This window comes from Colletes gigas, unplaced genomic scaffold, assembly GCF_013123115.1.
Source record: "Colletes gigas isolate AHSC1104 unplaced genomic scaffold, ASM1312311v1 Colletes_gigas_Sc00025, whole genome shotgun sequence".
Lineage (NCBI taxonomy): Eukaryota > Metazoa > Arthropoda > Insecta > Hymenoptera > Colletidae > Colletes > Colletes gigas.
Window position 1 is genome coordinate 1,918,583 of NW_025106654.1, and position 13,692 is coordinate 1,932,274.

Sequence of the window (13,692 nt, forward strand, 5' to 3'; positions counted from 1 at the left end):
ATTGTTCTTACTTCGTACAAATATTTTACAAGGTATTAATTAAAATCTTTACAAGCTTGTTTCCCTCGTGCAATTTTTTACGATAATTTAATTTGTAGAGCCTTTGCGTCCCTATTACGGAAGTATCTTGTTGAATATTCCAGCCAACTCGATGGGGGTTAAGTAATTGTTCGAATAAATAAAAAGTTAACCTGATTATTCGACACCGCCTTTGTTGGATATAGCGTCAAGCAGTAATCATAAAGAGCATCACCTATTCGGTCGATAGTACCTTGCCTCGAGGATGCGTATCTACTTTGACGCATTCTTGAAACACAACTACTAAGCCAGACACAGATACGTCACTTGGATGGCCTGTTGTCGGCGTCGACTACTAGCTTCTCCTTTTTTTCTTTGACGTTGATGGAATTTCACTCGATCTCCCTACAATAGAACGGCTAACTTTGTGTCGTAACGTCTTTCCTGGTCAGGATCAGGCTTCTTCCTTTTGACACTATGCTCGTATATAACAATTCATCCATAGCGAACTGTTTCGCCGAATTATTTTAGTCAGACTTAGTAAAAACTTCAATATGTGCCAATACTTTTGTCCGTACATCAGATGATTTCAAAATACATTCTTATTAGGCATATGTTTTTTACGGTCAGCACTGTATATCTCCAGCTGCAATAGCAAACCCGCTGTTACCAATGCAAAATAAAATCGTATAGTTTTCCCGATGAAAATAGTTCGAACGCGATGTTCGAATTACTTTTAATTAGACGTTGAAATTTTTTCAGGAATAATCCGATTGAATTTTAATTAAAAAAATTGCGCAGTAGAAAATAACTTCTGTTAAAACTAACTTTTAATTATACGCATTCAGAAAGTAAAAAAATAAATTTCATACAACTGCATACTGCTGTCGCGTCCATTGTATAGCCATTACGCCCTTGCCAGGGTATAAATGGGAATTGAATGTAAGGATAGTTTTAAGCTTTCTATTTTTACATTTTCCCAGGGTCTCGTGCGAGCCTGGTCGTCCTGTTAAACACTTGGCGACCAGAGTTTGAGTATCTTCTTCAATAAAGACATTTTTTGAAAATATCTCGAGATCTAATAATTTTTTGGCCATGGTACCCAAATCATTTTTTACGTAGAATGAACAAAAGAATCGATCTGTGTAAAAAGAAATATGTATTTCTATTTAAAGAAATGATGCAATTGTTAATTGCACATGCACTGTTGCATCTAAAAAAAATTTAAAGGCCTACAGATGTAGTGCTCTTCGAACCATTTATCTTTTTCCTTTGGCATTTTTTCGGAAATGCAATAATAACGGAGTTATGGCTTGTAACAATTGCGTGGACCACCCTGTATGTATATTGAAGGGACGTTTGAAGAAAGGTCCCAGTCTATTATAGACGCCCTAGTCCTGTTAGAGACGCGGTCGAACGCAGTCTGGTAAAGACGTAGTCACGTTCGTAAAGTCAGTCCGTTAACAACATTAACCTACGTGTGGCTACACACTCACACCCGCGGAAATAAACACAAACAATTGTGGGGTAGATCGTGGGATTGTTATTTGAACCCCCAGCCCCCTCACTGCCTACCTTGTATGTGTAAATTGTAGTTCAATTTGGAAGAGTGCTTTCCTAGTTAATGATACAGTTTTTTCTAGAAGGTATCTGGCAATTTTTCACTTTTTTAAATAAGAAAGCTCAGGTGTAATTTTGCGCGGAATGGGTAAATCATCGCTGCGACGATCGCGAACGAGTCGAAAGAAATTCTTATTATCGACAACGAAGGAAACGGCTCTAGAAGTAAGACGGTCTTGCAGAAAATTGCTGACAACTGCAAACGTGTCTGGGTGATAAGACTCCGGCAATCTAAGCACATAAGCTTCTTAAGAGCTTTGCCGTTTAATTAAGAAGAAGATACAGAAACGCGGAGAGGTTCTTTTCTGGTTAGTTTATGTACTTTACGAGAGAATGATCCTCGCGATCAGGTGACACATTTTTTATTATTTTTCATTCGTCGATTCAAATATCCAAAACTGTCTCTAATTAAAAAAGCTATACGTTCGTTCGAAGATTATTGCCCGTGTAAATCAGAGTCCCCTGTTTTTTGTTGGCAAATTATCTGTCTGAAGGATTCATCGGTATCGATACTCATCGGCGACCAACGATAAACCGAGCGAAGAGTCGATAGTCGCTTTGCAAATATCATGCTCGATTAATTGCCCGCGCTGTCTGTATACTTTTAATCTCGGCACTGATTGTTTATAAATACGTTCGTTTTTATCACCTCGTCTCCATGCAAATGAATACTGCGTTTGCTGCGAAGCACGATAGAATATTGTATCGCCGTATCGATGCATTTTTCCAAGCGGATTTATTTGGCAGTCGTCGATAATTTTTTGCAAAGTACGCGTCAATGCCACGAACGATAAACGACAAGAACAAAGGGACGAGAGTCTAACGGGCGATACGAGTTATCGAATCCCATATCCGCGAGTCACGTTTTTCATCGTACCAACTGTTTCGAAGTTTCGAAAGACGCTCAAAGCCGCTGAACGTCGACGAAAGTAGAAATTCTGGCGCGTCAACGCGAGTTTCGCGATTCACTTTTCGGAAAGGAATCCGCTGAGGCTGCCGACAGTATCGAAAAAGCTCCCCTTTAGTACGCTTGTTGTACAAATATGGAAATTTCTGAAGCGTGCTTCGGCTATTCGGCTCGTCCTTTCACGGAACACCTTCGCGAATCTAGTTTCCGTTGCATCTCGTTCGTTCCCGTTCCACGTCCATTCGATACATAGTACAGAAATATCCAAAAAATCTCGCCTGCGCGCGCGACGCCAAACGCTACAACATGAATATTAAACATCCGAAACTTCTCTTAACCGCGAAAGGAAGATTCTTTACGTGTCTGGTAACAGTCAGCCTCGAGTTCCGTTTCGGTGCCTCGTAAATTTCCTGGCTCGTGTTTTTCTCGCATCGGCGCGATCGATTTTGCGAAATTGAAAATCGTACAGCTAACAAAGAACAACCGCGATTTATTTGACGTTGATTTCGTTCGACCATTGTTGGTTTTTACGTGCGTGTCCCTTGTTCCTTCCTCGGTTACGGTAATTTTAATTTAAGAGACGGAACAACCATCGGGCGGAAAATGTATCTCAAATTTTTACGAATTTTTTTCATTTTTAAAAAAACGGAAATAAATCTTTTCTTTTTGCACGGTAACGTTAATGCAAACATCTCCTATTCGCTGGTATTTTTAATCGGTTGCAAGCAGATGGTGTGAAGTTTGTTAAACGCAACGTGTTTTATTGGCAGCTTGCTCGAGGCCAAGTGTTCCGACAACACAAACAAGCCACCGTACAAATTAATAACCCCGGCGCGCGAGGGCTGCGTGGACGCGAAATATTTGTCCATTGATAACGAATGTTCGTTGACACGGAAGCTACGGTTTTATTTTTTTGGCGCTTTCGTTATGTCTCTTTGACGGATCGTTTCGGTTCCGATCGAAGAAACATGTCGAGCGCGGCTTGATGTCGCTGTCCGCGCGTGTGTAGTTCACTCAACCGGGTAAAACGAAATTCTTCGTACCATTTCCATTCGCATTCTTTCCTTCGCCGGAGGAAGCCCAAGAATCGCATGTTGTTCGGGAAATGGGTTACGGGAACGCATCCCTGCATAAGGAATTCCCGTGGTTCTCGATCGAACAACGCTTTCGTAAAGCGTTTACCAGAGAGGCACTCAAAAGTCCAGGTACAACTTTTCGTCTACTGAAGGATACGCAAGCAATCGTACCTTGTATCGTACAACGTGCATCTGCACGCTCGAAGAAATTAGAAAACGATATTTGTTTAATTGGAATACGATGGGAAAGCTGCAGGGTAATAACTAATATTCCATTCGCTGAATATGTGTTCACGCGCGGTAACCGAAAATTACTCCTCGAGGTGTTCAGTCGATCGTACACATTTGCGAATAGGCAACGCAACGACGCATATACTAGTGGCATTTTTTATTTCTAGAATGCGAACGAGGAATTCTGGAGTATTCTGGAGCAACATTACCCGCGAGGGAATGTCATCGATTTAACCGGCCGATTCCGTTATAAATTTCAGATTTGTCGGGCGATTGGTCCCTATTTCCCCGGCTGGCTGGAAGAGAGAAAGAGGGTTGTTTCGCATCGGTGACGTAGTAACATCGTAAATTGCGCATTGATGTATCGCCTAGCTTGGATATTGCGGTGCGCGACGTTATTTGTCGCCTTGATCTATGCGTATTTTCTCGCCATCGTAAAAAACGCCGCAAGCCTGTCGGTGGATATTTATATCCTGCGAATGTATTCCATTCGCGCCAACATTGCGATCGGTCGCGATAATTTCCATTTTGACAACGTATCGACATTACCAATCGATACAGATGGACGCGAAAATTTCATTACGTGTACTTTGCGCGCGAACGCGGACCGTTCGAATATGCTTCGAGCTTCCGTAAATTTTTGAATGTTTTACAGACAGAAGATACCGAACCTCACGGTCTAGAATTTCGAATTTAATTTAATCGCCGGTTGTACTTTGAACGTTACCCTTTGCAACCCTACGTCTAGCTAAACTCGACATCGTATTTCGTACCAGGATCTCCTGTGTTGCGCCGATAGTGTAACATAATACGAGATGGAGGATAACACTATCCGTTCGTGTTGGATGTTAAGTGCATTTTCCAGCCCCAAAGTCCAAAGTATGGTAATTACCTTGCTAGCGGCAAACAAGTGTGTCTATGAAACCTCTCTCGAAAAAATTTTCTAATGGAAAAAAAGTAAGTTCGATGTTTGTTAAAAATGTCGAATTCTCTAAATGATTCGAATCTTTAGAATCTGTTAGCTGGTTCACGAAAAATGAATCTTTGTCTGGGTTAAGAGGAGACGGAGGAAGCAATCAGTTGGAAATTTATAGATAACCTCGAGTGGACAATCGAGACGAGCGAATGTCTCCCGTTCCGATGAACCGCCACGTCGAGCAAAAAAATAACCGTCGATGGTTTAGCGAGCCCGACTTTCCATTATCGCGAGTAAACCTGTCCTCTCGCGGTTGAAATCGGATTGAGCCGGAAAAGCTCTTTATTCGAGCCAGAATCCCGGATCCGTTGGAACCATTTAGAGTTTACCGGCGTCGCCATTCTATTTCAATTGTGCGATCTAATTGTTTCGCAGGTGGAGGAGTCAGGAACCTTCTTGGATGATTGATCTTGCCTCGACGAGAGTTCTCTTCGCGACTCTGCGAGGAACCGTCCGCAAGTGGGTCATTTGCCTGTTGGAAGCCACGCGTTGCAACTAACTCGGTATATTAAATTAGCGCGGGACTCCAATTAATTAGTCGCCTTAAAGGATAATCCGTCTTCGTGCGCGCCGAACCAGCCAGCTATCGCTACGGGTTCTCTATATTTAATTGCATCGAATATTACGAGTACGCCGGTTAGCTCGGTCGTATCTTGGCCGAGTTCGTGACTTTTTTACTAAAATAATCGAACCAGATGCCTCGAAACGCTCCTCTATGTTCGACGAGATACAACTTCCCGGTTTTTATTTCGTAGATATCACAGTTTATAATATAAATGATAGGAATATAATGCTATCTGTCTCTGTTTCGCAGATAAACTCATCGATAGTAGCGACCCAAACAGGATTGCAACTTGAATTTCCATAGCCCCGAAAGGTAGAGCTAAAGCACAGCTCCAACAAATGGGGAAACTTCAGCCAATTTCCGTTAAATCAATGAATTCCAAATATTCGATCAACTCGAATCGCGAAAGCGCAGTCTTTGGTATATATCCTGAATCCGTTGGATACGTTTTCGCGATCGTGTTACCTCACGAGAAAGCTGTAGTCGAAAAGGACTAAAGGGATACTTCTGTTATGCTAGAACAAAGTGCTTCGTCCGTAGGAAAATATTCTGCGTTTACTCGGCAATTCTTATATCGAGAGCGATTTTCGTTAGAAACGGATGCTTTAAAAAGGGTCTTTCTACTCCTTCGATAGAAACGATGTTAAATTGGTATCTGTAATTCTAGGGTAACCTTAACAATAGGGCCGTAAACAATACCGCGCTTCCGTCGTGATCGTATTTTCTCGGATGTCACAGAACTCGAGCACGATGCAGTATCCTTTCAACGGGCGGTCTAATCAAAATTGCGTTAAGGCGCGCAAAAAGTTGAATATCACGAGCGTCCAGTCAGCAAAACCACAGTAGCGACGATAGAGAGAGATTCGAGGAGGTGAAAGCTTTCTATCGGTCGGTGTGTAACGTTACGCGCATAATGAAAAGTTGATCGAAATATTGACGTATCGGTGGGATCGCGTTCATTGAAAAATATTCCAAATTCTCATCGGTGGAATTCGAATACTTAGTTGGTTAAATCTCGAACGAGCGACGTTTCCGCGGTCAAGCGTTCCTAGCAGCCGCGGTCGAATAAAAGTTTGCAGAGTTCGAACAATGCGGACCGCGCGGAGGCGAGAAACTTCCGGCTGCGTCGCGAGGGTGTTACTGTAGAACGAACTTCCGATCCGATAAGAGTTCCAGGCAAGAAAAGACCGATCGTGGACCGTGCGCGCCATCCTGAGATTTCGTCTTTTTACGCGACTCATAATCCGATCCTTTTCCTCTCGCGGGACCAAAGCATCCACGATGAATCTATCGACAGGTGTTTCAGCTAACGCTGACCAGTCGATAGCCGCAGATTAATTCAAACTTTTTCCCGTAAGCCAGAGGTTTAAAACGGAAACAAACAAAACGAGAAGCAACAAGCCGGTACAAACGGGACCAGAACGTTATTGTTTGCGTTTCCGTTTAATTCAATAACTTCCCCGCTTGCATCGCGTCCACTGCGTTCGCGTTACAAGGCACAAATTGTATGGGGCCTCTCTAAACGTCAAACACAGTCTGTAAAGAGGGATTTTCCGTATTTATATTGGCGTACTAATAAATCGCGCAGGTGTGAACGTTTGGATAGTTTCGTATAACGATCGAACGAGAATCGCGATCATCGGGCAAAGAGATCCCTTCCTATTCCAGCATTTTTTAAACAGCGAGTGTATCTTTGAAAACGGGTTTATCTAGATATTTGTAGAGCTACGATCACACGGTATTTGCACCGTAGCAGTCCTCGTCAAAGAGAAATTGAAACGCCAAGCGTAAACCACATTGGTCGTGTATGACTCATCAGCGGGGCTGTAATACTGCCTTTGCGTTGTTAAATAAACCTAATTCTAGCTGTTAAATATTGAAGATACCTACAGCGAGGTTCTACGATTCGATGCTCCCCCTTAACGTAAATTCTTTGAATTAGAAATGATCGTAACACGGAGAGGTCCCTATTGACTTTCCTTCAACGTCGATTTCATTATGCGCGTTATTTCCTCTTTTCATTCGTGCTATCTTGCCTGGGTACGAGAACATTTGCGGAAATCCACGAATTATTGAGCCAGTTTTCATTCACAAAGCTTTATCAGCAGTAAATCGAATACCTTTGGTGGAAGATAACATTTTCGAGATAATTACATTATAATATTATAATAGCTACGGTGTAGAATATGAAATTCGACTTAATATTTCTGTTTTTTTTTTCTGAATAGAAAATATGAACAAGGAGATAGGGGTTTCAGATGGCGAAATATTCTAGGTGAGAAAGTACGAGAGCAGAATATAATGTTGTTAAGAGTTTATGATCTTTGAAGTCTGCGGATGATTTCATTATAAAAATCAGAGCTTTCGAGGCTGTGGGTTTAATCCTTTGATAATGTTCCACAAAGGACAATGGGAGTGAAAAAATAATGTCAAGATCTTTCAGTCTGGCGATTTCATTAAGCGTAGTATTATTAATAGCATAAGGGGCGCATCAGAAAGGTTCTTTTATGAAACGGCGGTGCTATCAACGGTGACAATCGAATCTAAAAAAGAGCTACCCTGAGTTCGAATAGGCTAGAAGAAGGGACCTCGGATCTGTTATGGCACTGTCACGGATTCAGAAATAACGTCTGATTCCCAGCACACCTTGCAAAAACTTGACAAGCTGTACGTAGAGTCAGGCAATAACGGTCGAGTAAACAAAGGGTTGAGAGCGCAACAGTCGCGTTCGAAGTTTGTCGAGTGGTCCGGCGTATATAATATTTTGTACACGGTCCTTTATAATTGAATTTAATGTTTATTCATAAGCATCTGCATGAATTTGTGGATAGGTCGTTTCCGCGTGTACGCAGAAAGCTCCTCGGCGTTGTCGGGCGCACGCGTTCGAGGATTTTGCGGCGTATGGAACGAATCCGGAAAACGTTTCGTCGGGAACGAGTACAAAGTAAGTACGTACGAAGTTGCGGAGGGAAAACATTGTGAATTATTAATGACGTCTCGTGCACCGTAGAACTCGCGTGGCGTAAATTCGCCATTTTACTGGTTCCACGACAGGAACTGGTAAAATTAAATAGCCTCTGGCCCGTAAGCTAGGGGCACCATTTGCACCGAACGGTCCGGGCTAACGCAGTTACATACATATGTACGTCGCGTCGTCGTGTCATTGCGTCGTGTCGCATCCAGTCGACGAATGCAGACGCTGCACCAGCAGATATTGCTATCTCGATACGCAATCCCCGATACGCGATACGCGGCACACGAACGCGCGTTAAACGCGACAACTTTCGGATAAGCACGTTTGCAACCGTACGGTGAGTTTGCTTTGGAATCCGAGAACGCCGTGTATCGCGTACCGAGCTTTACGCTAGTAAGCTCATTTTACTTGTCCATGCACGCTTCTTGTACACGGCCAACTATGAATTACACGTTACATACGCGGTACATACAGTAAGGAGCATAAGTGAACCAATGACCACAAGTTTTAATTATTTTTAACACAGTTAGAAGTAACATAAGAAAGTCTTTCAGTAATTAACATCTTGTTGTTTATGAATAATACGAACAATAGATTGACTCAGTTTTGCACCACGTCCAATATTTGATAATACTTAATATATTATTTATTTTTAATATTTCGTCCACAACCCTTTCGCTTGAAAAACTGCACTAATTCTCTTTGGCACACTTTCTATTAACTTTGTACAATAATCTGGAGATATTTGTTCCCACTGTTCTTGAATTCTGTTATGCAAATTCGTGATTGAAGTTGGTTGGGAGTCATATGAATCCCGAAGTCGTCTTTTCAGTAACCCCCATAGATTCTCTATGGGGTTGAGATCGGGGCTCCGTGCAGGCCAAGCCAAAACAGAAAATTCTTTAGTATCGACCCAATTTTTCACACTTTTAGCAGTGTGGTTAGGGTCTCGATCATGCATGAAAATTACATTTTCTTCTTCGAATGGCATATTTTCAACAGCATCTATGAGATGATCTTGTAAAATATCTTTGTACATATACTGATTCATGATGCCATTAATTTGGTGCAGTGATCTAACACCAAATGCTGTTAGGCACCCCCAAAACATTAGGGATCCGCCGCCATGTTTTACCGTTTGCTTTACATGTCGTGGTTTAAGCCTTTCATTTTTACGAATCCAGCACCAAGACACGCCATCTGAACAAATTCTCTTAATTTTGGTCTCGTCTGACCAAATAACCCGTTCCCATTCAGTAGTTGTCCAGTTTTGATACTTTTTTGCAAATTCCAAACGAAGTTTAATATTTTTCTTTGATAACATTGGCTTCTTTTTCTCCTTAATGGCTCTAAAGTCAGCTTGTTTGAGGGTTCTTCGTGCCACTTACTTATTTCTATATTCGTATCTTCTTTTAATAATTGTGTAGCCATGATGGCACTTGAAGCTTCACCAGATGTGACAAACCATATAATTCTTCGTTCATCCTGCGCCGATAACTTTTTTGGTCTTCTTCCAACATTAAGTAATATACCTTTACAGTATTTTTTTTTTATTCTCTGCACTGTCGATTGACTAACACTACAATTTTTCGCCGTCTGACGCGTTGACAAACCGCCATTCAAAAAAGAAATGACTTTTTTTAAACAATTTGGAGCAATTGGCTTCATACTTATTCTTACTTCACTTCCGTGCCTTTCCGTTCGACTGATTGCGGTAAACTGAGTGCTAAGACGTTCAATAACATTTTGTAAACATTCCAAGCTGCTAGCTGTAAACATACTGCTAGAACATTCCACGTAAACATTCCTTTTACTGACCGGTGCAAAACCGAGTCAATCCATTTTCTTTGCCATTGCTAAACCAGGAGACATTAATTATTGAAAAACTTTCTTATGTTACTTCTAAATATGATAAAAATTACTGTAATATTTAGTTCTTAATATTCATCCACATTCTTAACGATAAATAAAAATGTATACAAAACTTGTCGTTATTGGTTCATTTATGCTCCTTATTGTACTTCGTTAGCGATAGATCGTTCGAGTCTCGACTTGGAAGTTTCTAACGCGACGAAGATTTGAAGCTTGAAACTCTGAAAAAAGCTAAAGTAAACGTCGTTTCAAGTTTTAAACGTTGAATAATAAAAAAAGCAGTGTAGTTTTATTTGACGACAACGAGCAATCTTTTTCACCGAATAGATAAAAACTAGTTGCGTACGCGTATACGGGCATAAGCGTTAACAGTGTTTGCTGACCGCAACAACGTTTGCAAAGTAGTCGAGGATCATTGTCTCCAGCCGACGCATTTTTGTCTCTTTGCGCGGAGCCACGCCGTTACTTTCCACTTTCTGATTTCTCCTCGTGCTTTTTACCTCGGTCCACGAGTTTTCAACGTCGCCCGTTGTGTCCCGCGAGCAGAGCTTTTACGAAAATTCTGGGACGCGCGAGTCACTCGTGCGCGGACAAAGTGTTTCGTGCACGGAACCACTCTTTGCCTACTCGAAAAAAGAACTGGTCCTGGATTTTTTAATTGCGTTCAACGGCAGCGATTTTCCCGGGAAAATGCCACTCTTGGAATTACAGGATCGCTTTTGAATTACTAAAGCGCCCGACTAATTTTGAATTCCTTTGTACTTGTACCTGTTGGTAAGTTCCAAAGAAAGTTTTTCAAGCTTTACATTTGGGTCATTCCACGCGAGATCGGACACTTTTTCGAGCAACGTTTCGAAACTTGCTCCAACTTAAATGCTACGAAATTGCTGAAAATCGTTTGCATAAATAGATAACGTCATCTCTGAGTACAAATATAATGACCGTTCGAAAAAATAACAAGCTGGTGCGTTAGCAGCTGGAAAATATTCTACCCTATCGTCGAGTAAAATTTTAGTTACGATATTGTAGACGTGTTCGCCGCTTTCAGGATCCTTCGAGGAAAGTTGTCGGGAAAAGAATTGCAGCTTGTTATCTACGAAATTGCAACAGATAACGAACCAGTCATTTCCGTATTGATTGCTGCAGAGATGATCGTTAGTATTGCGAAGTGGCGAACAGAGGAACGATAAAATTACAAAAAATTTCAATCTTTATCGTTACAGTCGAACTTGAATTATCGTAGGCAAACGGGGCTGAAAGTCCTCGCGTCAGTCAATATACGCAATCCGATGAAGAGTCCCACTTATATAGTACATCTTCATTATCTATGCTCACTAGCGCTAATCACTTCCCCTTTCCAACTTTACTCGTTGCTAAGAGACAATCCCTTCTACTTATCAACGGCACGTAATGAACGAGGCTCTCGTGCAATGATCAAAGTTTGAATAGGTTCTACGGTCCTTAATCATCTTAGAAGCCTACAAATTGGAAATGAAACTTAAAGAGGATATATCGACGTGTAAATAGTATTAGAGCTTTCATTTAAATTTAAGACAAAAGTATACGCGCGACAACGGCTGCCAAAGTATGAAGAGAGTGTAGGATGTACGGTATACACCTTTGTGCGATGATTATATTATACGTATAATACGAAAGTTGCGTTTGTATCACGAAACAATGCATCGTAAACAATTCCACGGAAGTTGACGGAGCAAGAACGGGTTTCATCGACGAGTTTTAATAATTACCGCGCGATGACAACTTCATTAGCTGTATTTCCGTCGAACAGATTGGAAATCAACAGCGAGAGTTCTAATTAACGAATCGATATAGCGTGAATTACTTTTGCTAGAATTAAAGCGATAATAAAGACTTACCGTAATGAGAGCAGCTAGTCAATAGTTGCATCGATAGCTGATCGAACGATAGAGAGATTCTAATTAACGAGAAGCGTGGGGCGGCTGGCGCGTTTCGCCCTCCAAATAAATGCGCGCGGACAATTCCAATAAACAAGCAGGAACCGATGACAAAAAAGTAATTGAACGCCGCGCCTATGTACCGGACGAAAGTATTCGATTTTTCGCGATTCGCGGTGAATTAAACGATTCACTGATCGTTTGACGGTAAAATGATTTTCCGACATTTTCTACGCCCCATCCACGTTCCAAAATATCGAACATTTCTTTTATGAATCGGATAACCTTCGACATTATCGGTTTAAGGTAATTATTTCTGGTGCTCAAACAAATTACACTGTACAGCGCATGTTCGAAACGCGTTTGCAAGCTGACATTTACGACACCAATTTGAACGAAGACTGAAATCTGACATAAATGTCAGCCGCATCGAATGACATTCGTTTTACTCGATACTCCATCGACCGTGGATAAGGTTATCTACGTTGCTATTGTGGTTAATAAAAATTAAGGAAAAGTTCGTTAACCGTAACGTGATTTGAGATGTATCACGGCTTTTTATACGGTTCCAAAAATATCCTTCTAATTCGAAAGGAAGAAAACTGATTCCAGAAACAGTTTGGCAAGCACGTCAACGATGAACTCGTAAGTCATGTACCAGCCAGTCGATGTACCAGCAGTCGCTCTTCAAAATTCTGTCCGACCAAATTTACGAGACATTTCTTTTTACGACTCATTTGTCTTTGCAAGGTATGGCTTCTTGGCGACTTTATGACTTATCGTCTACGTTCGAACCGATACCAATCGTCTGGGTCTACGTATATCTAATGTAGATTCGACGAGGACCCACGGTGACCTTTAGACCTTCAAAATACATATTCCCGCCTACGCGCTCACTGACGCTCGAAAAGATCCTACGAGTTCAGAGTTTACAAAATTTGAAGATTACAACCTTTTACAACCCCTTAAAACTACTATCGATTCGATCGGTTCAAATTCTAAATTTTAAATCCAAAATCTTTATATTTCGTGGAAATTGGCTTCCGTTTAGTAGGAAAGTCAATAAACGGGAAGGAAATGGTTCCTTATCGCGACGTGTCTAGGTACGTATAAATTGTGCATCGGCTTACCGTGCAGTAGTATCGCGAAGAAGAAAATGCAGATCATCTTGGCCAGTGTGTCCCAGCCGCTCCCATTCCCGCCATACCGTGAATCCATTCGCAGTACCTTTACGGTCCATCGTTTCCGGTACATTTCGCGACACCACTTTCGAAGCCGTGCCAGCCCGACCGAAGCGATACGTCTTTTCTGCCGACAATAAACAGAAGTTCGCTTCGCACACTGAATTTACCTCCTGACACTCGTCGCTTTTACACGCCAGCATTTCGCGTGACCATCTTCGAACGGTCAATGGCAATTTTCCACCTTTACATCGACGAACAAGAATTACTCGTGTCAGGCAATGCTAGACAGGCTTGTATATTACGATTCTTGCAACTAGGTATGCGAGGAAAGGAACAGAAGCAAGATATTGACA

The 13,692-nt window shown here is 41.6% G+C and overlaps 1 protein-coding gene across 1 annotated transcript in view; it reads right to left on the minus strand.

The window, feature by feature from the left end:
• Positions 1 to 13,409, minus strand: part of LOC122401444 (zwei Ig domain protein zig-8-like) — a 50,423-nt gene extending 37,014 nt beyond the window's left edge. The window contains exon 1 of the mRNA XM_043403573.1: positions 13,286 to 13,409. Within this exon, the coding sequence (XP_043259508.1) occupies positions 13,286 to 13,409 (124 nt within the window). The remainder of the gene's footprint in view (positions 1 to 13,285) is intronic.
• Positions 13,410 to 13,692: the final 283 nt, after the last annotated feature.